The sequence below is a fragment of the Gobius niger genome, assembly GCF_951799975.1.
Source record: "Gobius niger genome assembly, chromosome: 21".
NCBI lineage: Eukaryota > Metazoa > Chordata > Actinopteri > Gobiiformes > Gobiidae > Gobius > Gobius niger.
Window position 1 is genome coordinate 6,990,905 of NC_136872.1, and position 25,932 is coordinate 7,016,836.

Below are 25,932 nucleotides of genomic sequence, written 5' to 3' on the forward strand. Positions count from 1 at the left end.
CATTAATCCTTGGCCTGTATTTATTTTTTATAACTCTATTTGGATCTAATTTATTTCCAATATGCGCTTCACTTACTTTACTAATCTTAGTGCAGTAAAATGAACTCGAGCTACAGCCTGTTTTCTGCCTCTCAGCTTGTGTCCAATGGGTCGACACCGGCTCTGAAACACTTAAAGGTAAATCCACCGTTTGGCCTGTTTGCGTCTCGCCTCATACGCAACAATGTGAAGCGCTCCATCAACCATAGCCTCGGCACATCGCAAAAACATCTGTCCATTTTGTGTCCTGTCATAATTACGAGCTCGACAATACGAGACACCGACAAGAACTTGCTAATTGTCTCTTGTCCAAACATTGCCATACACGGAAACCCATCCAAAAATGCAGCCATCCAAATCCCCGACACGACTCCCGAGCGCCGATCACCCTCGCCGCAGCTAAACCCGAGCTGACGCGGCGTGACATCGAGGTTCCATCTCCCAGAGGCCGCTAATTCACGGTCACACCTTTTTAAACCGTAAAATAGCAGACCGTAAAATACTTTGGGGACATTTCGAAGCGAGGTAATTACTCCGGAGATCACGGGGGTCAGTGATTGGCTGCCTCATTATTAGGGCGGAACATCGAATTAGGCCCAACCGTGTCATTATTCGGTTTAAAAATGTCCCGCATCCGTTTTTGAAGCCGAGCTTTGGTATTGATTGCGGCATGCGGCTCAGTCTGACATTTTTTGTGTGCACTACGGAGAGGAATTTAGCTCATTGATTGGGTGAAACAGGCCATAATTTGTTTTTGTGCGCACGCCGTATTGGATTTTGAAAATGAGCACTCAGATTAACCCTCAGTTTGCATCAAGAAGCCAAAGAAATTAGTCTGCTTTCAACATTTGGCAAACTTGTTGTTTGTTGGCTTTAAAGTTGACGTAAACATTGAGCACTGATGAAAAGGTGTAACTTCTTTGGCTAAAGTTTGATATTCAGAATTTTAGACCGCGATGGTGGAAGCTCAAAGGCCAACGGGCAGATGACACTCAACAACTTTAATACTAAGTTACATTTTTCACGTAGATCTATCAAATAATGAGTGTTGAAATCAGGGAAAAAATGAATTTGAGCGGTAGAGTCAATGGAGCAGCTTTACACAACATGTGCATGCACTTCTGTAACTTTTTGGGTTGAACTTTTTGGGTTACGTCTTAAAGTAGTTTTATCATACGTTACTTTTCACTTCTACTAGAGGAAAATGATCATGATATCTGCATTGTGAGTAAATATTTATGTGGCAAATGCTTCATTTTGATCTCATCTCGTGCCCCTTATTCTTCTGTTTTTCTGTATTTTCATGCCAATTTCTAGGAATTTTCTTTGTAAATCACAATTTCTGGCCAATATTCGAACCTTGGATTCAGGAGTAACATCCTGTTTTCTCTGTTTGCTTTGTCTCGGCACTTCCATTGTCCTGACACTTTCAGTCAAGTTCGAAGCCCGTTCATTTAAACGGAGAACGAGGGAAAGTGTTTTCCGCTCTAATCTGATATTTAGGAGATTAATTTGTGTAAAATGGCCAATGGCCAATGACCGAAAACTGCTTTGTTTTCGTGTAGTAACTAGATTTTTTCTGGACTTCTCCAGTTCCATGTTAACTGATAGGAGAAGAGGGGCGGGCACAATTCATGGCGGCGCCCACACAAACTTCCTGAATAAGGTGAATACCCTTCATCGGGTGCTCGAGGCTTTGTGGGAGTTCGCCCAACCAGTCCGCATGTGTTTTGTAGATCTGGAGAAGGTGCTCGACCATGTCCCACGTGGTGCCCTGTGGGGGGTGCTCCAGGACTATGGGGTATGGGAGTATGTCTGTTCTCTGTATGACCGCAGCAGGAGCTTGGTTCGCATTGCCGGCAGTAAGTCAGACCTGTTCCCGGTGCGTGCTGGTCTCCGCCAGGGCTGCCCTTTGTCACCGGTTCTGTTCATTACCTTTATGGACAGAATTTCTAGGCGCAGCCAGGGGCCGGAGTGTGTCCTGTTTGGGAACCTCAGGATCTCATCTCTGCTGTTTGCAGATGATGTTGTTCTGTTGGCTCCAACAAACCAGGACCTTCAGCACGCACTGGGGCGGTTTGCAGCCGAGTGTGTAGCGGCCGGGATGAGGATCAGCACCTCCAAATCTGAGGCCATGGTTCACCACCGGAAAAAGGTGGCTTCCCCTCTACAGGTCGGTGGGGAATCCTTGCCTCAAGTGGAGGCGTTCAAGTATCTCGGGGTCTTGTTCACGAGTGAGGGACGGATGGAGCGTGAGATCGACAGACGGATCGGTGCGGCGTCAGCAGTGATGCGGTCGCTGTATCGGTCTGTCGTGGTGAAGAGGGAGCTGAGACTGCTGCCCCCGCGCCCCGGATAAAACGGAAGAAAATGAATGGATGGACAATTTCCACACTATTGTATGTGTACACTTGAAGCAACATTTATTTACACCACGAAGTGTACACTTTATGGTGTAAATAAAATAATTTGTAAATAATGTGTAATTTTTTCCGACTTTTTTACTCAAACACAGTACTCAAGTAACATTTTGTATTGTTTTAAATGTTGTAATCTGTAAAGCGCTTTATAAATAAAGTTTGATTTGAATAAGTTCTCCAAGTACTTTTTTACTTTTACTTATAATACTTGTAATTATTTGGGTCACTACTTTTTGCTTAAGTAAGGTTGCTATTACTTGAGTAAATATTGGCTGCTCCACCCACCTCTAGAAAAGGTAAGGTGGGGCTTAAAAAAGGAGGCATTAGCAAGTAACCCATGTGTAAAACAGTGGTGAACTGTTCATTTCTATAGCACTGTTTGCTAAGGTGGCAAGAGAAACAATCTTAAAGTGTATCATCTAGTGCAGTAGTTCTCAACCTTTTGGAACCGCGACCCCCATTATAACAGTTACAGGGGTTCGTGACCCCCCGCCCGGGTCATGCCGTGAGAAATCGGAACATTATCCTACATAATTTGTAAAAAACTAAGAAAAAAACAAATGGCTATAATAAAATTCATCAAATTACGAACATATAATGGCACTCTGGTAACATAGCAAACAAATGCAGCAGTAAAATATTATAATATACGCTAAAAAAAAGTATGCATATTTTATCTACATGATCTGGCGACCCCCCAAATTCATCTCGCGACCCCATTGGGGGTCCCGACCCCCAGGTTGAGAACCACTGATCTAGTGAGTCCAAAGTCAAGCGACTATCCAAGTGAGTGAATCATGAAATGAGGTCCCAGCAGCACTACCCGTATGCATGTGAAGTATGTTTTGTGTTGCAGGTCCTGAAGGCGGCACGCACAACACTCACTCACCTTTATCAGTCGACACACAAACACAAATCTATAACACGCCCAAGAAGTTAATAAAAAAAAACACTCCAGGATGTACTGACTCTTCAAAAAGTTACTCAAGAGTGACACACGCCTCTGTCTGCCACTGGAGTGACACAAACCTTCCTGCAGCAGATCAAGATGTTGTCTCAGGTCAGTTTCAGGCTCATTGTTCACATCCACACATAAAGTTACAGAACATAATTGAACAACCAAACCCATACAAACACATACAGCTGTAAAACTGTTTCTCGGCTCGATGTTGCCGCAGATCAGAGCTACGGGCTACATGACCCCCCTGTTGCATCATGGGTATAGCTCGGGGGTGGCAGCAGACCTCATGTCCGCGGGGGTCCGGCTCGTTAGCGCGCCTAGCTTTGTTCCACTCCGACTTCTCCCAGATAATTGGATGTTATGAAGATAAATGGGCGTTAGCTTTGCCGCGCTAACCGACTTCTGAGGCCCGCTGCGACCTGTAATGAAAACCCGCGATCGGCCTAACGCTGATTAATCATCTCTTTGCTCCGCCGGCCGACTGATTGAATACATTTTTTTTTTTTTCCCCTCTGGTCGTACACATCCTGCATGAGTGCTTTTCTGCCCGAACTAGACCCCGGGCATCTGTACATGCGCCCTCGCTGTAATTTACTCCCAATTATCGGCATTAAAAACCATAGGCGCTGATCTAATAACATGTTTCTGTTCAGTTTACTGGTGCGCCAAGACAGTAATGTATTCGGCCCACTTCAAACGCAACGCACGCTGAGATTTTGTTATGCACGCCGTCTCCTGCGTTGGCGTTATTTTTCTGGAATTTTTTTTTTGCCGCTATAAAACAAATCATTAACAGCAGCAGTCCAGGTTACATGTTGTTATCCTATACGCTGTAATGTCAAAAGAGCGACTAAGCTATACAACATGACAGCGATACCAATAGTATTTTTGCACTTGGGTGTCCATATCACCCATTTAGAAGAAGACTATTTAGGCTATTTAAACTTGATCATGTTCTCTTCCGAGTCCTGAAAAAAGATCTCACTCAATAAAAACACTTCCAAAGATTGTAAAGTCATTTATGCTGGATGAAATATTACCTGGATGAAATGCATTTTGATGTAAAGTAAGTAATAATAGATTGTGTCCCTATTAAGTCCCTCCTTCCCAGATCACAGCAACTAATCAGGGTCCAGTGTCATCCTGCATTGACCAATGAGATGAGCTTTTCCCGTGAACCAGCCTGTCAGGTCCAATCAGGAGGGAGGGGGAGGAGCTTGATCATTTACTTGTATAAAGTCTGTTCTTGCTTTCCTCAGTTTGCAAACTAAGAAGGCCTTTTTGGTTAAAGAGGGGAGGAATTTGATTTGTTAACTTTCCAATTTCAGTCAAGCTCTCCTCACTTTACAAACTTACAGACTATCACTTTAATGTCAGCTTGTTTTCCAGTGTTGTTTCCCTAAAATCCCTGCTATTATTTATTAGATCTCTCGAGGTCCTCCAATTACTGTGACTTCCCCATGAGGCTTCAAGCTCTCTCCCACTCTCTCCACGATGTTTTGTAGAAAAGGTGAATTTCTGATAATAAATAGCCTGAGAGCCATGAGAGTAATTGGTTGTGCTGCCGTCCATTCTCCAAAGTCTACTCAAGATTGTCTCTGTAATCCTGCATGGTGTGGCAGCAACATACGCAAAAGTTAAACCACCTGCATTGTAGTTACACTGTTATAAAAGTCATCTTCATTTTTTTTCTCTCTTTAAAGTGATAGTCTGGCATCTAAATGTATTACAAATTTGATAAAATGTGCAAAATTGACCACCATTTTGATGTAAATTAAGGAATAATATATATATATATGTTATTTTTTAGAAAGTAACTAATCAGACTCTAGTATCCTCCCGCGTTGACCAATGAGACGAGCTTTTCCTGCGAACCGGCCTGTCAGGTCCAATCAGAAGGGAGGGGGAGGAGCTTGATCGTTTACTTTTGAAAATTATGTTCCTGCTCTCCTCATTTTGCAAACCAAGGAGGGCTTTCAGGATAAAGAAGGGAAGGATTTGACCGTTTCAAACTTCACTCTATCTCTCCTCACTTACAAACTATCACTTTAACGTACAGTATCATCTATTTATCTCTTGATTTAATGTTGAAAATAGCTGTAATGTGGCTTTCTTGATAATTTCCTCATCAATATGGCCATTGATCTCAAAAACACTAATACATTTTGGTCAATCAATCCTGAAGTTACCAGAAGTTTCCATATTTTTCAGCACAACTGGATGCAGCTGTCTAAATCCAGTGTGTGCACAATACTTGCACCATCAACCATATGTTCACTCATTCTCTGGGTTACCTCGTGCACAGTTCTACTTACCAAAAAAAGAAGGAAAAAGAAATCTACATAATTGGCTTTTGCGTAGCTCTAAATGAAGACGAATCACTTCTGCACTCCACACTACCCTAGCGCTGCCTTCTCGGATCACATCGCATAATTATGAAATATTAAAGCTATGTTAGCCGCGAATCCGTTATGTGCACTTGCATCAAGGTCATGGAAGGTCCGCTGTTTCTCTTTCATAATGCGTTGTAGTTGGAATCGTCCTTGATACATTTTTAATCCTCTGGCCCAAAGTGGAGATCACATTCATTATTTATGATTTCCCCCTTGTTTTTCTATTAATCTGCAGAAATGTCACCCTGAGTTAAAGTAAAAGTAATTTGTTTGTTAGAACCTCTTAACCCGCACCTGAACCGAGCACATTTTTCTCCCGTTCGACATTGCCCATATCTAAAAGCTTCTTGAAAAAAGTGTCAAAATAGCGAGGAAGACGAGGATCGCCGGTACAAAAAAAGTGGTAGTATTTCCTGACCTTTACACCTGAAGCCAGGGGCGGACTGGGACTGAAAAACAGCCCTGGGCTCTGACTAGCCTGGCCCAAATTAGCGTAATTGTGCACTTCCACAAATACATATTTTAACCTCTTACCCCCCGCCCTAACAATAACGAGTGCATTTTCCCCAGTTCGGCTTTTTATTATTATTTTTTGACTGGTATCATCAGTAAAAAGAACGGGAAAGGTGGTCGTAGAAACAGAAGCAAAATCATTAATATAAATAATAATGGTCCCAAAATTGAACCTTGTGGCACACCATACTCCACGGAATTCATGTTTTTTTATACTGGGCTTTACCCAAATCTAAAAGCTTCTCGACTGGAGATCAACAATGAAACGCCTCATTTGAAAGCTAAGACCTACAAAAGTGACGGAAACTTTGTCACGTCGCCACATTTTTGTCATATTTTATATTTTTTGTCCGTTTTTTTCTCATGTTTTGGTTGACTTTTCATCCTCCTTTTCTCGCTATTTTGATGCTTTTCTTTTTAGCTTTTAGATTTGGGTAAAGCTCGGTTGAGGCGGGACTGGTGGCCCTTCTGTGCTCTTCCAGAACGGACATATGGCCAGTCCACCCCTGCCTGAAGCCCGGCCTTCCAGCATTTTTAACATTCAACAAAAGCTCACGCTCAATGAACATCCTTATGACCTTGCTTTGAGGCCACGTCATGTCTCACCCTGTCCGTCCCTGTGACCCGTTTGAAGGAGTTTGCTCAAATGGCCTCCTCCCCCGTGATGCCAGCCAAGCTCTCAGCACCATCAAATATTTAGCCCCCGCAGCTGCATATTGCTCCAGCTGCTGCAGACCTCTGAGTGCACTGATCTGAGACCAGCCTGCCGTCAGCTGTCCACCTGCTCCACCGCAGAGTCAGGGTCACCTCTACGACTCCCTTGGAAGAAAGCATGTATGAAAACCAAAACAGGAAAACAAAACAAACAAAAACATTAGGGCTAAAGTTCTGTTCATTTTATGTGTATTTTAGTCTCGGCTGGAAATTTGTCCTCTGCATTTGACCCATCCTTCAATGTCACTGAGAAGAAAAAGAGAAGAGAGATGAGCGACCGAAGCACACCCAAAATCTTAAAAAAAGTGAGTAGATTTTGAGATTTTATTTTTAAAAGCACAAATTAAAAATAAAATCTCAAAATACATGAAAATAGCAAACACGTGAAAAATACATACAATTGAAAATATAAATGATTAACAAAGCATTTTAATTTCAAAAAAATTCATACAAAATAATCCGTGAAAGAGTGGTGCTGCGTTTCTTTAGCCTGATAAACCACACCCACCTTCTTTCTGCACGAAAGAAGGTGGGTCTGGCCACGCACGGTAGACAAGTTGTTGATTGGCGGCTAAGGCCGAGCCGAACCAATCACGACCGTCCCAGAGAAATGAGATGGTTACGTCACTCGCTGCACCTCTGTGTTTTTAGTTCAATTAACGTTAACATCAGCCAAAACTAATCATTGGATGAAGTAGTCAAGGATTTTGCCTCGCGTCTTCCGCGTGAGTTTATATTCACTTCATATTTGTTTAATTGGACACAGCTGTCGTCACGTCCGCTAATCGCTAATTGGTTTATTTCACTGACAATCTGTGCGCGTTAGGCCCGCCCCTTCAAACTGCTCCAATTGCTCCGTGACCAGACTAACTCCCTGCATGGAATGAACAGGGAAGAGTATGGCAGAGCCAGGCAAGCGTTTCTTTTCCAACTGTACAACTTCTCAGACAATAGGGGGCGATAATGAGTATTTGCGTAGCGTTGTTGTTGAATTCAAGCCAACTCTATGCAAATACGGTGCATTCATTGAACTACAGCCATTGGCGGCGGAGAGCAGTCCACCAACCACAGAACAAGAGCTGACAGACACCTGTGTGTGATTGGCTCACGTGCTTCAGCTGCGTCTCAAACCCCGCCTCCACGTGCTCCTGCTGCAGGGGGGCTGGCGAAGTCGTTTGGTGAGAATCCGCTGTCATGCCGTGTAAGTAAAAATGTATACTTAATTTATGCATATAATTCATGTATGTAGGAGAAACACATAAAGAATAAGCATTAAAAGTAGCTTTAGTAGCTTTAATGCCAACAGTTGTGCAGGCCTGATATCTCTGCAGATAGCAATTAAATTAGCATTTAGCAAAGTAAACTCATGTTGCTAAAACAACATGGCATCAGGTATTCTGTCTTTATTTACGCCGTAAATTAAACTAAAACATTTTACTCGTTTTAAATCAAGGTCCAATTTATTTATAAAACATTTACACTCAGAAGGCACTGCCTCAAAGTGCAGAAACAATCCACAATCTGGACCAGACATTCCCAAAGTAATGCTGTCCCTTTTATCAGTGTGAAGATCCCACTTTGCCCCAATAAAATGATGCACTGTTCAAAAGAATTAGTGTTGTATTTTACATATTCAATAACAAATAGTCATGACAGCTGACTAAATGACTTACAGAAGTTTTAAGTTTCATAAATACATGTGAATTGCCTTTGAAACTTCAAAATTATCATTGTACTTGCTTTGTTGACGAGCTTTGGGGGCCCACCTGCTGCTGGGGAATCACTGCTTTGGGAATCACTTAAATTGTACATAAAGACAATGAAAAACAAACAAACCAATGCAAAAACATGTCCATACCAGCCTAACTGGTCAGAGAATCGCAGAGCTCTGACAAGTGTGTGCAAAGAGAGCATTTCCGTTAGATAAGGTGTCGCTGGTCCCTTTAAAAAGTTAAAGAGGGAACAGAAACCCACTGACCACCACTGAGCTGCGCTGCTAATCCAGTTTACAAGAGCTGTAAATAAAAACACCCAGAGTTTTTGAACGAGAGCCGGTCTTATGTGGGCTATGGGCACTTTCAGCACACCAAATACAACAATAAATAGAACTGATACTTTGAATGAATGAATTACCGTAGTTTGTTCTTTTTAGGTGAGGAGTGAATGCTGTGGCTTTGTCTGCACCTTCAGAAAGAGCCTGCTCAAGAAAGCACGACAAAATCAACCACTACTTTGACCTTTCTCATATTAATTAAGTGCCATGCTCTCTGTGAGCACTGTGTCAAATAACATTGTGGTTTTTTTTCTGTCCACAGTGACTTCCGAACAAGCTGGCAGAATCACAGAACACTGGTCCTCACATCTGGTCCTACTGCTGCAGCTGTGGAATTATGTGCTCCTCGAGTCAAGCCTGGTAAGACTGGAGAAAGTGAACATACAGACAACAGGATGAACGACTTACTGTTGTAGTTGTTAAGCAAAAAGATTTACATAATTAATGGTCATATATTGTGTTTTTTCCAAGCTTTTTGAACTACTTTAGAACACCTTAGCCTTGATTTTTCTATAGTATGACTGTATGCTTCAAACATAATATGTAGTTATACAATACGGTACAATACAATATGATTAAAAGCTTAATAAAGTCGATTCTGCGTGACCTTGCAGAAACCTTTTATGCTTGATTTAGATCGCCAATTTGCCGGTCGAACTCCAGGTCACCCTTCTGAGCACTGGACGACCGCTTCCATCACTGAATGAACATGTGTGACATGGATGGAGAACACGCCACTGTCCAGTGTCCTCACGCCTGATGGCTTCTACCTGCACAGATAATGATACGTAAGTACACTTAACTAGCTACGATGATGTGCACTTAAACTGTCAAAGGAAATGGGAAATGCTTATAATAATTGTAATAGCTGCCATCGATTGTTCCCATCCCGACTGTACCAGGAAACCTTAAACATGTATTTTGTTCCATTTAAAAATGATTTGACTGTAAAATCAGTTGAGGAATTTGTAACACCCTTGAAGTCGTCATTACGTTGTCAAATAGGGCTGCACAATATATTGTGTCTTTTGGCCTTAATATGGTCTTCTTTTAGTCTTTTTCTTTCTGGTGAAGGAACACATTTCTTACAGGTCTTTTTAGGTTTAGTGAGATATATTGTGCTGAAATGGTTCAGTAAAATATGACAATAATGTCGTTATTAACACAGCTATCCAATATTGCAATATTTCTCATGTTGTGCAGCCCTATTTTATATATATATATATATTATATATTGAGTAGCCCTAATTAGGGGTGGGCCATATCGTATCGTATATCGTTATCGCGATATCATTTCTTTTATAGTTGCAATTGTTTATATTGCTGTTGACACGATATAATTTATGTGACTCTCATTCCACCAGAGCAGCATAAACACTGACTGTAGAACAAGGAGACAGGTGCTTAAAAAGTAAATTGAAATGAAGGATGTGAACTGTTTGAGTAGATCATATTTGTGAGGAAATTAGTTTGGCGCTAAAAAAAAAAATGAAATACCTTTGCATTAATCTTCCCAATAGGTGTAAGGCTGGGATTTTGAAGTCATTTGTCCATCGTCAATTATATCGTCAACTATATTGTTATCGTGATATTTCTTTTTTCATATCGTGATAGAGATTTTTGGCCATATCGCCCTGCCCCAGCCCTAACGGTGCGCTCCTCCTTTAAATTAGTCTTGTGAATCAGACGTAGCACATTGAAAACAAAAAAACAAAACTCAAGCTACTTTTTCAGAATCAAGCAGAAAGTAGAATATGACCCTGACGGATAATTAAAAATTCATTGACTTTTGTAGTTCCTTTATTTAAATCCCTGATGCCATGATGAATGTAGAGTAGGTGTTCACGGTCACCTGAAGCTGTGTAGTTGATTGAGCTGTCTGATTGGTGTGGGCGAGGAAGGAGACACCGGACCAAGGTCAAAGGAAAGGTGATACTAGCTCATCAACTCAGGACTGTTTCTTTTACATGTGACTCAAAGGTTCAGTGCGGCATCTGTTTACCCGCCAAGCTAGAGAAAGTGGCCAGAGGGGTCAGCGTTTCTTATGGGATGGCAAGTGACAATGACAGAAGTAGTGATGCCTTTGGGTAAGAAGTGATGTCATGGAGAAAAGGTACTCCCAATAATAGTTTTCTTCTACTTTTGCTTTCTTTTTCTTTATTGCTTGAGTGACTGGAACTGTACTCACAGCAAATCCATTTCAACATCTTCACAGCCGTTAATTTGTATAACGTCACTGAAATGCAGAAGGAGACCTTTCCACACAAATATGTAATGAAACTACCATTGACCATTGTATAATTGAAGGCCAACTTTATAACTTCTCTCATCCCTCATTACCAGTTTAGTGCATGGATAGAAAGCCTCAGGAGCCAAAACAGGCCCTGCAGCGTATTTCCCCAGGCCGCAGTCATCCGGGGGCCTGAGGATATATGCTGGAGGAGGACCCCCAGTGTTAGAGATAAAATTAAATTACTATTTATCATATTCGGCTTGCTGCATGGCTGTATTATAGAGATGGTACCACTGTACAGCACAACCATGACCCAGTTAGGGGTGGGCGGAATGCAAAATTGGAATATCGAGTATTTCATAAATTAAAAAATTCTATTGAGTGAGTTTAATACTGCTGGAGTTTGTTTGACTGTATTTTTGTCTTTCTTTACACAAATCCCGACATTTCTGCTGCAGCTACATTAGTCTTACCTTCTTACCTGTGCTCTGTCACTTCTTCTACTGTCAACGTTCACATGGTTGAAGCAATAATCCAAAAACGCAAAGAGAAAAGCCGGTGTAATGTGACCGATTGATGAAATGGCTCCTTGGATGAAGCGGTGACTGCAGGCTCTGCTCCTGCTTCATCTCACTCACTCCTCGCTGTGCTCTTTCCATCCTGTGTCTGAGGCTCATTCTTCCAATACTTGATCCTTATTTTGCGATGATATGCTTATATCTGACAGACAATGATTTTCCCTTGGATGCGGCGGCATTCGAGAAGAAGCTTTCGTTGCTTTGCAAACTTCAAGGAGCGTTGAAGCGGGGGCAGAAGCTCAATACATGTAATAATCCAATGTTATTTTCCTCTGAGCCTTGTTTAGTTCTGTATTTAATCAGAGTTGTGTGGACTCCGAGGCCTCACAGCGACAGGCACTGTTACTCCGCCCACTATCCTCACTACAGCTGAGCAGAGGACACACACATAGAAGAAACAGTTATTCAGGAAAAAAGGCCAGCAAGACCTTCTTTGCAGGACTGCACATGTGTCTTTAACCAGCGCAAAAATATTGTCTGAATATTGATATCGAGATATTGAAAAAAAGTATTGAGATATTCATTTTTGTCAGTGTCGCCCACCCCTAGACCCATGATGATAAATAACGATTTAACTTTGTTCTCTCACACCCAGAGTCCCTGTTTAGTCTATACACTATTTGTACAAAGCCACGTTTGAGTTTGGGAAACTGTGAGTGGTTCGTTCAGCCCTCTGTCTTTAGACGAAGAAATCAGTCGCGACCAAACAAACTTGCCCGCCCCCCGTAGTTTAGGGCCTTTAGTGGGTAGACCTAGCATTTCTCTGATCAGTTATTAAGCCTACCTATCACACTCATGTCTGAATACAGGAAGATAAAATGCAATCCCAGCTACTGAGAATTTAGTTGTTGTTTATCTTTCTTTCTTTCTTTGATAGGGAACAACCAATATGTAACAAACGACAACATTAATAGCCATAGCCATTTACAACATCCGCCCCAGAAGGGCTTTTAAAATACAGTACATTACAGTAACCATAATTCTGACATTACGCAAAGGTAGTGCATTTGAATGCAATCTAAAAATGATTACATACTTGGTCTCTTTTTAAACGTGCTTTAGTTCATTTTTAAAAGCCCTGTTTCAGCTCAGGAGACTAGGAGCTCCACAGTTTAGCTCCTGGAGAGTAAAGGCTGACTGCCCAAAAGTCTTTGTTTGAAGGGGCATTTTCATATTTCCATTGGCGGCTCCTCATGTGATGGATGTGCAAATATTTATACATTAAGTTTAAATTACACATTTTTTATTCAATACTCCACAATGGTGCGTTCTAACAGATATTTTTATCCAGTATTTTTAAAGCCTTTGTTGTAAATCATTCTTAATGGCCTGATTGTTGTGGTTGTTGCCTGTGACCAGGAGGTTACACAGTAACTGAGATGAGGGAAAAATCATTGCAGCATAAATGCATTTGCTGCGTGGAATGGTAAACAGTCCCGTATGATTCTAAAGCTGTACAAATTTGCCTTAACTATTCTGGTGATCTTTTTAACATGACTTTCAAATGAAAAATGAGAATCCAAGATTAAGCCAAATATTTCACTTCTTTGACTTGTCAGTTTCCTTAACCATTAACTGCCAGTTCTTCCAAAGGACGTGATGTGGAAGAAAAATAAAATGACACGTCGAAGAAGACAATTTGAGGACTGAAGTAATCAGAAGCACTACATGAAACGAGCTACATGAAAGTTTATAGAAAATGTAAATGTAAATCATTTCCAGGTTGATGAGGGACCTCCTACTTTAAGTCAGTTATATTGCATTTCTAATCTAAACACTAATCGGAGTGAGTACCAAACCTCAACAATGGCGCTCCTGAATGCTGTGGTAATCCCTCCCACGCATATAATTGGATAACGGCAGGGACGCATACAGCACTATAAGTTAAAGGGATCAGATATGACCTCTGAGCCCTGTTCCCAGCTGGATCCTGACCCTGAGACAGAAACACAATGAGCCTGAAAAGTGCTCTTCCAAACGCATTGTGCCCAATCATGAGGCCTATTTCACCCCTTCATGTACAGTAAGAAGGGGCAGGTTTAAATTTGGAAAAGCCATGTGTCGTCAATCTTTATACATGAGGTCCTCACAAAAAAATCACACCAACAATTGTGAACCTTATACTCAACGTTTTGGTCGTGGCGAAAGATTATGTTTTGTGAAATCATACTGATAACATTTTTCTCTGGTCTACCCTTTAGTTAAAGAGGTCTAGCCACAGTCAGACCATAGCTGATCCATTGGCCACTGTCTGAGGGACTGTAAAATCCCTTTTAGACACAGAAGGCTCGGACAGACCTGAATAGACCTCAACTTTTTTTTTGCAAGTATTTGTGTTGGAGTGTATATGACATTGTTAATGGATTAATATACTGCATGACTAGATTTTTTTCTTTGTGAGAAACAAACATCTAGTTGTAATACAGATTTGTGGGGTGACTGTGATGCACCCGGTATGGCACATGCCCGCACACCATAGGGTCAGCGGTTCACTGACTACTGCCTACTGATGTGTTTATTTTGGGACAAAATCTCGTCTTCTCCAGTCAGACTGACAAGTGATAAAAATGTAAAAACTTTTATTTCATTTCCCCCTCCCACACTTTTCCCAAACAAACTGAATACAATGGAGCTAGCAAATGCTGTAGTGGTGTAATAGCATTGATGGCATTTCAAGGTTTAATAATACGCCGCAGATGCAGAGCTGTCTTTTTTTCCCACTACAAATATCTGCAGAAAAATTCTGCAAATTGAAAAATACTTTAAAGCAAAATGGATTATAAATTAAAATAATAGCCTACTCAAAAAATGATTTAATTGCAGTGCCTGTGTGTTAGAGTCCAATATATGACAATATTCAGAATGACTATTGAGTCAGCAGTCATCGAAGCGTGTTTGGATCCCTCTTCTTGTTGCAATACACCTCATGACCAATAGAGGGGGTTAATGCGCCGCTGCTGCTCGGTGCTCCGCGCTGCCTCGCTCCACGCCGCTCGACCCGCTCCTCTCCTCCCTCTCTCACCCCTCTCCACTCACTCTACACCTATCCGTCTCTCCTCCAGCGCGCAAACCAAACCCATCGGCGTACTCCCATCAAGTGTATCCCCGCAACACGAAGCGCTGCTCCCGGGCGCGGAACCATGGCACCTTCTTTGCGCTTACCGGAACCCCCTTGCGTCTCTACACTTCTTGGCTTTCTCCTTCTTCTCGGAACGTGGACGGCTTGTGTCGGACCCGTGCGCTGTCATCGCGTCGTGCAGCGGAGCCATGGAGTGACTGTACCCTCGGAGAGGGGCGAGGAGCACGGATCCCCGCGCGTCCGGAGAGCGCTGTCCTGGGAGAAGCAGATGTCTCTCCTCAGCAGCTCGTTCGTGCTCAAAGGGGACGCGACCCACAACCAGGCGATGGTGCACTGGACCGGGGAGAACAGCAGCGTGAGTATAAGCCCCCCCTTCGCTGCTGGCTTGTCCCGTCGCGGTCTCCTTCTCTTTGTCAACCTCACGTCTTATTCCCCCTCCTTATTGTTGTTCCTCAGCGCCCATGGGTGCTCGCACAGGGGTCGGAGAAGTCACACTATTAGCGTCAAAGGATCTTTTTAGATGTTTCCTGGTGACATCACCTGCGGGGTCAGAGCGTTGTCATTGTTTACCTTCGAGTCCACGTGTGCACCTGTGCGTTCAGTTGTTCGCGCACTGAGACGCGCAGGGAAGACACTTTTCCAAATGTTGAAAATACGCCTGAACAATCGTGAGATGTGCAGAGCTAGAAAGTGGCCGTGCCAAGACGAGCTTTACGCACGGGTAGCGCACTCGACCGCCACTGCCACACGATGCCTCTGTTGAAATATTCATGGGGTTTTATTGCAGTGCCTGTGTTGTTTAGCTACGTTTTGCTTTGGTTAAGGATATAGCACAATACAGGAAGCACGTTAAGACTGGCTTAATTACATGAAGTTGAATGTGACTTTGTGGAGCAGGGAATTGTTGCTCTGTGTTGTTATGCTAGACAGGTTTGACTTGTTTTCCCAGCGTGTGCATTATTCATTCATTAGTGTAGCCTTACAGAGGCTGTTACATGCCAACGATCTGCTCTTTTATGCTATTATTAGCGGTTAAAATACTAGGCTTATGAGAACAAAAGTACGGTTAGCTTCTCCAGCATCAACACCATATTTCATGCCGTTTGTTTTTATGAGTGAATGCAATTGTGCACATTTAGGTATTGGCATTAGGTCATTGCTGTGGGCTGACTAGAACTAGCTGCCAGTGTGTGTCCTTGTCACTGCAGTTAAAAGTATTGAATGTTGCTATCACCCGAAACAAGTCTGAAATATTGAACTTGAAGCCCTACAATTTCATGATTAAAGTTATTTTCTCATAGAATGTGCACATCCCAGTCACTGTGATGCTGTGGCGCTGCTGGCAGAGAGTATAGCAGTGTCTGGAAGGGACGTCTCGCCTGAACAAGGGCTCTGTCACAAACCAATAGCAACATAGCACCACAGACGGGGGCGGAAGATTCAGCCTGTTGACCTCTAAAACGCACAGAGAACCTGGGCAAGAAAACAGTTGAACATTTCAAGTTGTGAGACTATCATATTGACAGAACTAAGGATAAATATATACTTGCTCTGGGCACGAATAGAGGTGAACTTGGAGGGTTTGGGATCTTGTAAACACAAGGTTTTACTGAGAAGGGCCTGGGGTAGAGTTTGTCTGGATGCTGTGGTGAATGCTGATTCGATACCTCAGCCATTTCCAAGTGTGTGTGTGTTTGTGTGTGTGTGTAAACAATGCTGGTCTAGGACATAATGCATCGAGGACAATTATTTTGCCGGTGTATGCTGTTTTATTAGCAGTTCGTCTATGCAATCATGTTTTTAACCATGCTGGTTTTTGTTCAGTGGATTCTTAAAAGTTTAGCTTTTTTTTTTTTCGATTGACAGGCCCTGTTGAACTGTGGAGGGTTGTTGCTCTGAAGGAGGAAATTGAGCGGCCATCATAGATTGTCCCTTGACTGTTGTTAATCATGTAAATGGGGAGGAGTGAGGAATGGCGGTCCACTAATAATATGTCTGTGGAGGAAACCCAATCAGATTTACTAATTACTTGATTTTAGAAGTAACTAAGTTAGATCACAAGTACAGTATTATTAGTATTATTAGTATTACAAGCCGACATCACCTCCCTGCCTCAAAATGCAAATGACAACCGGTTTTGCCAATGCTCACGTTACTGGAGGTGCATTTTAACAGCAACATCAACAAAGCTGCCAAGTGTGACACATTTATATTTGAAAATTTGACTTGACGCATACATTACATCACTCCACGAGACGCAAGAAAAAAATGCGTATTTACCAAATGAATATGACGGAATAGTGACTTACCGTGACTTGGAAAAGTAACTTTCATCTGATTACTGGTCTGGAGAAAGTAGTGCGTTAGATTAATCGTTACTGAAAAAGTAGTCAGATTAGAGTAATGCGTTACTGAAACTCGTTACTTGCTTGTTACTGACATCACTGCCCACACAGTTAGATTTCCGCTGTCCAGGAATCTAAACAAAGACTGTGTGAGGCAGTGAATTGAAATGAAATCAAAGTTGTAATTTTAGTCAATAATTAATTAGCTAGCAGCACACAAGCTAATAATTTGACAATAATATGTAGGCGACAGTGGTTAGATTGTCATCCACCTATCCAAAAGTCATCGGTTTGAATCCTGGCTTCGACTGGTGCAGGCCTGATGTCGTGCCCTTGAGCCACTACTTATCACTTGATATGGTGGCAGCACACTTTTCAATGAGATTTTGCGTTAAGCGATTGCATTAAAAACATCACTATTGACCATTCATTCAAGCATATGTGACTTTACAACCGGCCTATAAAAGGTACTGAGTCACTTCCAATGCTCCGGGCATCTTAATTAAATAACGAGTATGGGAACCTTTACTGCGTTGGCATTTCAGTCCCATGTCCTGACCGTAAAACTCTTGACATTCTCCAAATGCACTTTTCTGATGATGAACGTCCAGCTCGCCGTTTCATCCTCCAGCTGTTAGTCTTCTGGGATCTTTCCGCCTCTGTAGGGAGTCTGGCTCCTTCCTTTAACTCTGGGTGAAGTGGACAGGAGAGAGTTCATGCGGCCTAATAAACATAGATAGATGGTGCTATCCGCGCTCCCCTCTGGCTGACAGTTATGAGCGAGGGGAGATGGATGGTTGGACAAATGGCGGGGTGGCTTCACTAAGATTTGTGCTGTCGCAGCGGAGAAGTTTGGGACGAGATTCCAAATGTGTGGGTTTGAATGCAGAGGGTCAACGCTGGAGAGTTGTAAAGCTGTCATAGTCACTCATTAAGATCGCTTATCAAGAGACTGCTGCAAGATATGTTTCAAGTCTGCCAATTTAGGTTTTAAGCTTGTAATAACGACTTTTTGTGAGTTCATAACAGGGTTTCAATCTTGGAAGGTAAAATGTCTAGGTTTTGAAGTTTAGTTGGATAGATATAGCAGGAAAATACACCTTGTATTTTGTGTAATTGATCTGGTTCAACATTTATGGATGTTCTTGTTTGGCTGGCCAATATATCAGGCTATTGGGGTATTTCCCAAAAATTAGCCTCCCGCAACCTCCTTGGCCTCAGGGGAGCAGAGAAGCATTGTTGTGAAATTGGTCAAAAGTTTGTGCACCTGTTTTATGTGTTTTATGTTGCAGACTTTAGCGTATGATTTCGAAACCATAAGAGATCAAACAAGCTCCCTCTGAAGTACCTACTAAACATGAATATACAGTGCCCCCTGCTGTCACAGTTCAACACTGACACGTTTAGAAGCATCCTACACTGGATTATGGACGAGACATTTTTAAAAACATTGGCCAAGATTATTGTTATATCGGTCGACCTCTATTTGACATCTTTCTATATATTTCAAAGTTTGAAACTTTTACTATAATAATAATAAATCACTGTTTTTGTTCGTTTTGTCAGACACTAAGGTTAGAGATGTTAAAGATCTTTTACCTTTACATGTTTCAGCCGCCATCTGCAGGCCGTCATCAGAAGTATCACCGGCGTGCGGTGACGTGTCACTTATCAGCTGTTCTTACTTCCGAGGCGTGACCAGTCTGACGGTCCCAACAGGTCCGACAGACTGGTCACGCCCCCTGCCGCCCGGTGGATTCAGGGCGGCAGGGGGCGTAATCATTGGAGGAGGGTGTCCCAGGTGTGGGACAGGAGAAACGCTCCTTCGTCACGGTTGATGGTGTCGGTGCTCCGTTTCCTGATTTCTATGGCTTCTTTTATCCAGCGTTTGAATTTATTGGTTTCCGATCCAATGACCCGAGCCTCGTCCCAGTCCATGATATGGTTGTTTCTTTTGCAGTGGTCCGAAATAGCCGATTTTAAATTCTCCTGTTCTGCCTTTTCTTTTTTTGTTCGTGTGAGTCGTCCCCTTGTTTCTTTTTCGCATTCTGTTTGATGTTCCTTTTTTCTTATGTGGAAAGGTCGTCCTGTTTCTCCTATGTATGATTTGTTGCATGATTTGCATGGTATTTCGTAAATTGCGTTGCATTTTTCCCCCTGAGTTATTTTATCTTTGGGATGTACCCAGAAACAACCATATCATGGACTGGGACGAGGCTCGGGTCATTGGATCGGAAACCAATAAATTCAAACGCTGGATGAAAGAAGCCATAGAAATCAGGAAACGGAGCACCGACACCATCAACCGTGACGAAGGAGCGTTTCTCCTGTCCCACACCTGGGACACCCTCCTCCAATGATTACGCCCCCTGCCGCCCTGAATCCACCGGGCGGCAGGGGGCGTGACCAGTCTGTCGGACCTGTTGGGACCGTCAGACTGGTCACGCCTCGGAAGTAAGAACAGCTGATAAGTGACACGTCACCGCACGCCGGTGATACTTCTGATGACGGCCTGCAGATGGCGGCTGAAACATGTAAAGGTAAAAGATCTTTAACATCTCTAACCTTAGTGTCTGACAAAACGAACAAAAACAGTGATACTAGAACACAAGTAGACACAATGAACGTTACGAAGTTTAATAATAATAAATGTTTAAAGCTGGGATACCTGTTTTTTTTGTGATGTGGAATACATTTATTTTTGCCACCTCAGAGTATGTTGTCAACTCAGCAAAACACAGACCTTGTTGTATCGTCTTCACCTAAAGCTTTATTGAGCAATGGATGATAGAAGTCTAATCTAAATTAGTGGAATTTATCTTGGGGGTGGCCGCCCCTGCTTCACTTTGTCACCACTCAATGCTGTACACAGGTCTGAAATGTGCATATAATTACATTCTTTGAACAATTTGAATGCACAGGAGGGACTGTGAGAGCTAGAAATAAGTTTGGGACAAAACAAAAAATGTCAAAGTTTGAACAGGAAAAATCAGGTAGCCCAGCTTTAACTATAGACTATTTAAAAATAATAAACAAAATAATTTACTTAATATATCGGCCTAGATATCAGCTGTCGGCCAACCCCCTTTATATTGGTATTGGACCCCAAAAATCCCTATCGGTTGGGCCCTAGTACCAAGTTTTTTAGAGGAATCCAACTTTGATGGTCTAAAAAGTGACTATGTTCCAACCGGGAATAACAAACCTAAGCTGCAGCGTCTTGCTGCCTTTGGATGAAAACCATGTCAGCTCCATTATGTTCCAAGATCATTTCCCAATTGCAATATACAGCCTATATGGGCTGCATATGGCACAAAATTACCAACTCTATCCATCATTCATTTATGTACTGTATTTTCCATGACGGCTAAAGTGCTGCAATTGAACCTTCACTTGTAATGACGGTAATACACTTTGGAGAGCCGTGATTGGGGCAGATGATGGTTAACAGCTAAGAGCATCCAGGCTTGTGTCCTTGATCGACAGCTTTAGTAGAGTACAATGGTGCATGCTTTTAAATTGCAGCTGAAAAGAAACACCAGTTGAGTACTTCTAATTTTGATCATATTTATGTCCAAAATGGAAGAAGACTCATCCCCCTGAGTCAGCGGATAACTCGGCGCATTAGCAGTCTCTAATTGTGCACTGTAAATTACCATGCACGCTCCATCTCCCGTACAAATCAAAGCAGCTAAGCAGGATCCAGTTTTCTTTCATTGCTCTGCAAGATATCCGCTAGCATGATGGTGATATATCCTTTTTCACTTTAAGGCCGGTATTTGGTTTTTACTACTCAGCAGTAAAAAAAATGTGGAGCCAGAAGAAGATATTTCTCCAATACATCATTATGGGAACTTTTGTGATGGTAGTTTGACTGCGTTTTTCGGCTTATGCTATTGCTAATGCCTGAAGCATCTCACTAAATACTGATTGTAGAGGCTCTGCAGACACTAAAATTGAAATAATCATGTAGAAAGGATTCATGTTTCCTCTTTGATGCCTTTGCTTAGTCTAGAGTGGAAGACCAGCTTATTTTTTGCATGATTAACTCCCAGGCTTGATTCCCACCTGGATAGATGGGTGCTGCTGCCGGATGCTCTCTCATCGAATGCAATTTCTCCATCTGTGAGATCAATAAAGTACCATCTTATCTTATCTTATCTTATAGGGTCTTTCTGTGTGGCGTTTGCATGTTCTCCCTGTGTCTGCGTAGGTTTCCTCCGGGTACTCTGGTTTCTCCTTACACTAAAAACATGTACAATAGGCCAAGATGAATGACGTCTGTGCGTGAATGAATGATGGTTGGTGCAGATGTGTGTAGTCGCGACAGCGCTTCTGTCAGTCTCCCCCAGGGGAAACTGAAGCTACAGACGTAGCTTACCTCCACGGAGTATGGAGTGAATGTAAAATAGTCTCATGTAAAGCACTTTGTGACCATGTTATACAAACGAAGCTCTTCTTGTCGGGTTTCGCACCTTTGACATGTATTTATTAAATCCCAAGGCTTTTTTGTTGTCGTTTTTTGTTACAGTTGCCACTGAATAAAAACTTGTGGCCAAAGTTCTTGACAACATTACTGAGGTTTAATTTGTTCAATAGCAAATATATTTACCGCTGATACTTGACAGTTGTCAATCTTTACTCTTTGAATCTTCTCGTGAAACATACACACTGAGTGCACAGTGTCCCAAGGGCCTGCTCATTGAATAACTGTTAAGGCTGTGTGAATGTGGGATGTAGAGCATGAAACTAGACATTTTTGCATTGTTGGCATAGACCCTTGGTTCACATATTTCCAAATAACACTACTCAGTAAAAATGTAATGTTCAGTGGCCTTTTCTTAGTGTTTTATGTTTTTTTGCAAAATGCAGAGCAAAGCCATCTTTTATTGAATGCAGAAAATCAATGCAGCCAAGAAGATGAATTGAAAGAATTGAATGCATTGGCGTGTACAGGATTGACCTGGTCAAGTACATGCAAGACAGTCCAATACCTTAAAGTCGAAGAGTTCAAATAAAGTGGGGCTTTTGCAGTTGGGAAGCAATAAAGATGATTTTAGATTAGTTATGGATTTAAACTTTTGGATTGATTGCAGGAAGCACATTGAAGAAGTGATTTTCTTTGGCTAATAATGCTAATATCTAAAGCACAGATGTTCATAGTCTACCCATTTACTATAATAAATTATATCTAGCTTGTAAAGTATATACATTGAAATGTGCTTTTGTGTTCCCGTGACATTCTGTAAGCTCTCAGTGGTTGATGCAGTGGAAGTTTTTATGTTTATGCTTAGGTTATGCTTTATATTTGGAAACTTTTTGAATACTATCTGAGCATAATTAACACTTAGTCATCATCTTTGAAACACAGCATGACCAACACAAACCACAGCATGCTCCCTCAATGATTACATCTTCATAATTATTGTTTTGTAACCATGCATTCTCAAGAACAAACCCATACAAAGTCGCGTATAGATAGGCTTTATTTCCCATAGACCCAGGCCAGTGAAAGAGGAGAGCTGCCCCATTCAGAGGACCGTCATTGTGGCCTGTCCCGGCTGTGTTCTGAGTAGTTTAGCTGCAGGGAGGGAACTCTGTGTGCATTCCTCTTTGTGTGTGCTCGGTGTGAAAAGGGTTGGACTGAAAAGTGCAACGTCACGATTGGAGCCGACACAGGGCTTTGAAAAGCTGAGGTTTGGGCTTTTGGGTGCTGAAGTAGAAAGTCGTACAATTTTTCGGGATAAGGTCATAGGAAAGAATGAGGCAGCAAAGTTGTTCTCTGGAAAAGGGGAATGTAGATGAGTTATCAGCTGACGTTTATTACTAACTGTTGCACTGGCGTTGAGTCCAACTCTCTCAATTCAGTCGTGACCCTTGGAATTGGCGTTTTGATTTGATTACAATTAATCTCGCACCCCCAGCCCTTGACATTTTACATAAAACCATAAAAAACTATTGATCGAGCAATTGTCCTCTATGCTCGTCAATATAAACCAGCCCTCTTTTTGATTAACCTGCACTTCACATGCGCCCCTTGCTAACCACTCTCTGTCAATGAATGATGAACGGTATCCCCACACGTGTGCACGTGCGTCTCTATCTGCCGAAAACAGCCCCGTGTTTTAATAGCAGCTCCTCAGTTTGTCTCGTATCGATCGCGCGGCGCAGACAGTAATCATACATTGGCATTGCGCTCACACGTTTTTTAAATTTGCGCCGGTTCCGCATGCAGTGGCCCTCAAGTGATTAATGAGAGAAGAGAGGGCAGCTGACAGGCCCCGCCCCCCTAACCCCGCCGGGAAATGTGGGTAATTCGTCCGGGCCGCCTGCGTTAAGAGCCCTCCTGGGTGAGAATAAGTAAAAGGGAAAAGAATGCTGAACCTAAATCATTGGGAGCAAGGGTTTAAAAATAACCTGCTGAGCTGTCTGTCAATATGGGCTAGCCAGACGAAAGACATAAAGTCGTAGACTCTACGAGGGGCGATCTTTGCCTCGCCCATGAACTGTACTGTATTTGCTGCGCAGTATTAATCCTTATTATATAGTGAAGTATTTTACTGTAGTAGCTGCAGATGCAGTAATGTAGGTTGCATAATCAATTGCTGCACCGTGGCTGAGCAGTTAGCGTTTTTGCCTCATAGAAAAAACATCACGGGTTCATTTCCTGTACCGTGCGGCCTTTCTGTGCTTCTCTCCCCGTGTCTGGATGGGTTTCCTCTGGGTGTTTCGGTTACACACCAGCTGAAAACATGCACAATAAACCTGTTGTGCAGGTTTTCGGCTGATGCTTCCAGACAGGTGATCCTGACCATCAGCCTGGCTCCACATCTGGAGACGGGTCTCCGGGCACTGCACTGCGGTCGCCCACTTTCCCTGACTGGTTGCCCTAGCTACCTCGAAGGATGGGTCAAATGCAAAGGACAATACAGAACACCTTAATAAAATACACCTTTATTGGCAAATAAAAACATATTTTTGTGATTATGCAGTATTAGTGATTTATATTTTATATCGTTTCAGAATATTTAACTTAGTTTGGTTAAAATCTGTAGTCCCTGGGTGGTGTCTGGCTTATGAACAGCTCCATACAGCAGGGACAATAAAGTACACCTTGACACCTTAACAGTTGTTCCCAAACCTTTTCTACTAGTGACCTATTGTTATACCATCTGGAAATATCAGCAGCCACAAAAATAAAAAATCCAGACCATAAACAGTGTTTCAGTGATTTCAGTTGTTTACATTCATTATAAGTAAGGATTAAACAACTCGGAGCCGTGCATTCGACGGTTATAATGCACGACGCGGAGTCAAGAACACCACGACGCGCAGCGGAGTGGTGTTACTCCGCGAAGCTAGCTAGCTCAACCAGCTCAAATGTTTATGGAAACAGAGCGGTGGAGTCGCTCACACCTGGGCCCCACGAACTGAAACTTTTATGATTGACTTTACTAATCCAGACAAATATTTTTAAATGCAGGATCATTTTATGTACGCCTGAAAATCATGAATAGCCTTAACCGTTTTCAATAGAAATGGAAAGCTCATATTTTATTAACAGTAGCTAACCTAGCTGCTCACTCTCCTCTACTTCCCATTTATCAAACATTTTGTTTTGGCCAAAAACGTTGAAATTAAACAAAATCCATCTCGTACGTTCCTGTCAGTCACTAATTACGTGTTTATCTGATTCAGCTGTGTCATGCGTTGCTATGGCGATGCCCACAGCGGAGTGATATCCCAGTGATTTAACTACCGGACTACGTGTGCGGTTATACGAAAATAATGCACGCTTGTTAGCCCCCACCAGCCAATCAGAATCGAGTATTCACCCAGACCATGGTATAATGGTTAATAACACACTCTATGTTATGGCACTTAATAGTCACTCCTCGTTGCTAATCTTCTCACATGTCTACACAGCTATTACACAATACTGCTAACAGGTAGCATCTTCACCAACAATATTCTCACGTCAGTATTTGCTAACAACACAAGTCGCTCCCATTGTGTTTGAGCATAACATTCACTGACGCTTCCCACTCCATTCAGCAAACCCTTTTCATCCCCATCTCCATTGTCCCGTTCTGACATCATGCATCAAAACATCTTCCCTCCACCTCGCTATCTCATTCACTCAGAGCACCGGGGTTACAAATCATTACATACTGTATGAGGAATACCCCACCTCTCAACCCTGATCCGTGCATTTCCTTTTATGGTTACCTTGGCTACGCCGCTATCATCCCAGCAATCCATTTAGAGGATTAACAAGCTAATCTAAACACTATGTGAATTTAAATGGGGTATTTATATTTTTAATAACAACCGAGCAACGATTTGCATACCTTGATGTATGCTAACAGTAAACCACTACATGGCAGTCATCTTGGTCTCTTGGGTCCTGCCCCGCATTAAATGTCCGTTTGTCCTGCTTTTTTAGAAAAATCTATTGTATTTCAGTGTTTTATTTTCACCAGTAAATAAAATACATGTACTATGCATCATTTTTAGCCCCCACCTGAACTGAGCACATTTTCTCCAGTTTGGAGAAAATAGCAACACAAATAACAACAAAACAACAAAAGAGTGACAAAAATG

At 42.3% G+C, this 25,932-nt stretch overlaps 1 protein-coding gene across 6 annotated transcripts in view; it reads left to right on the forward strand.

The window, feature by feature from the left end:
- Positions 1 to 14,909: 14,909 nt before the first annotated feature.
- The window catches only part of sorcs2 (sortilin-related VPS10 domain containing receptor 2), a 259,751-nt gene continuing 248,728 nt past the window's right edge, over positions 14,910 to 25,932 (forward strand). For 5 of the 6 annotated variants that reach the window (XM_079579574.1, XM_079579573.1, XM_079579572.1 and 2 more), the window contains exon 1: positions 14,910 to 15,338. In XM_079579574.1, the coding sequence (XP_079435700.1) occupies positions 15,045 to 15,338 (294 nt within the window). In that variant the 5' untranslated portion in view covers positions 14,910 to 15,044. The remainder of the gene's footprint in view (positions 15,339 to 25,932) is intronic. The other variant, XM_079579577.1, reaches the window with a different exon arrangement.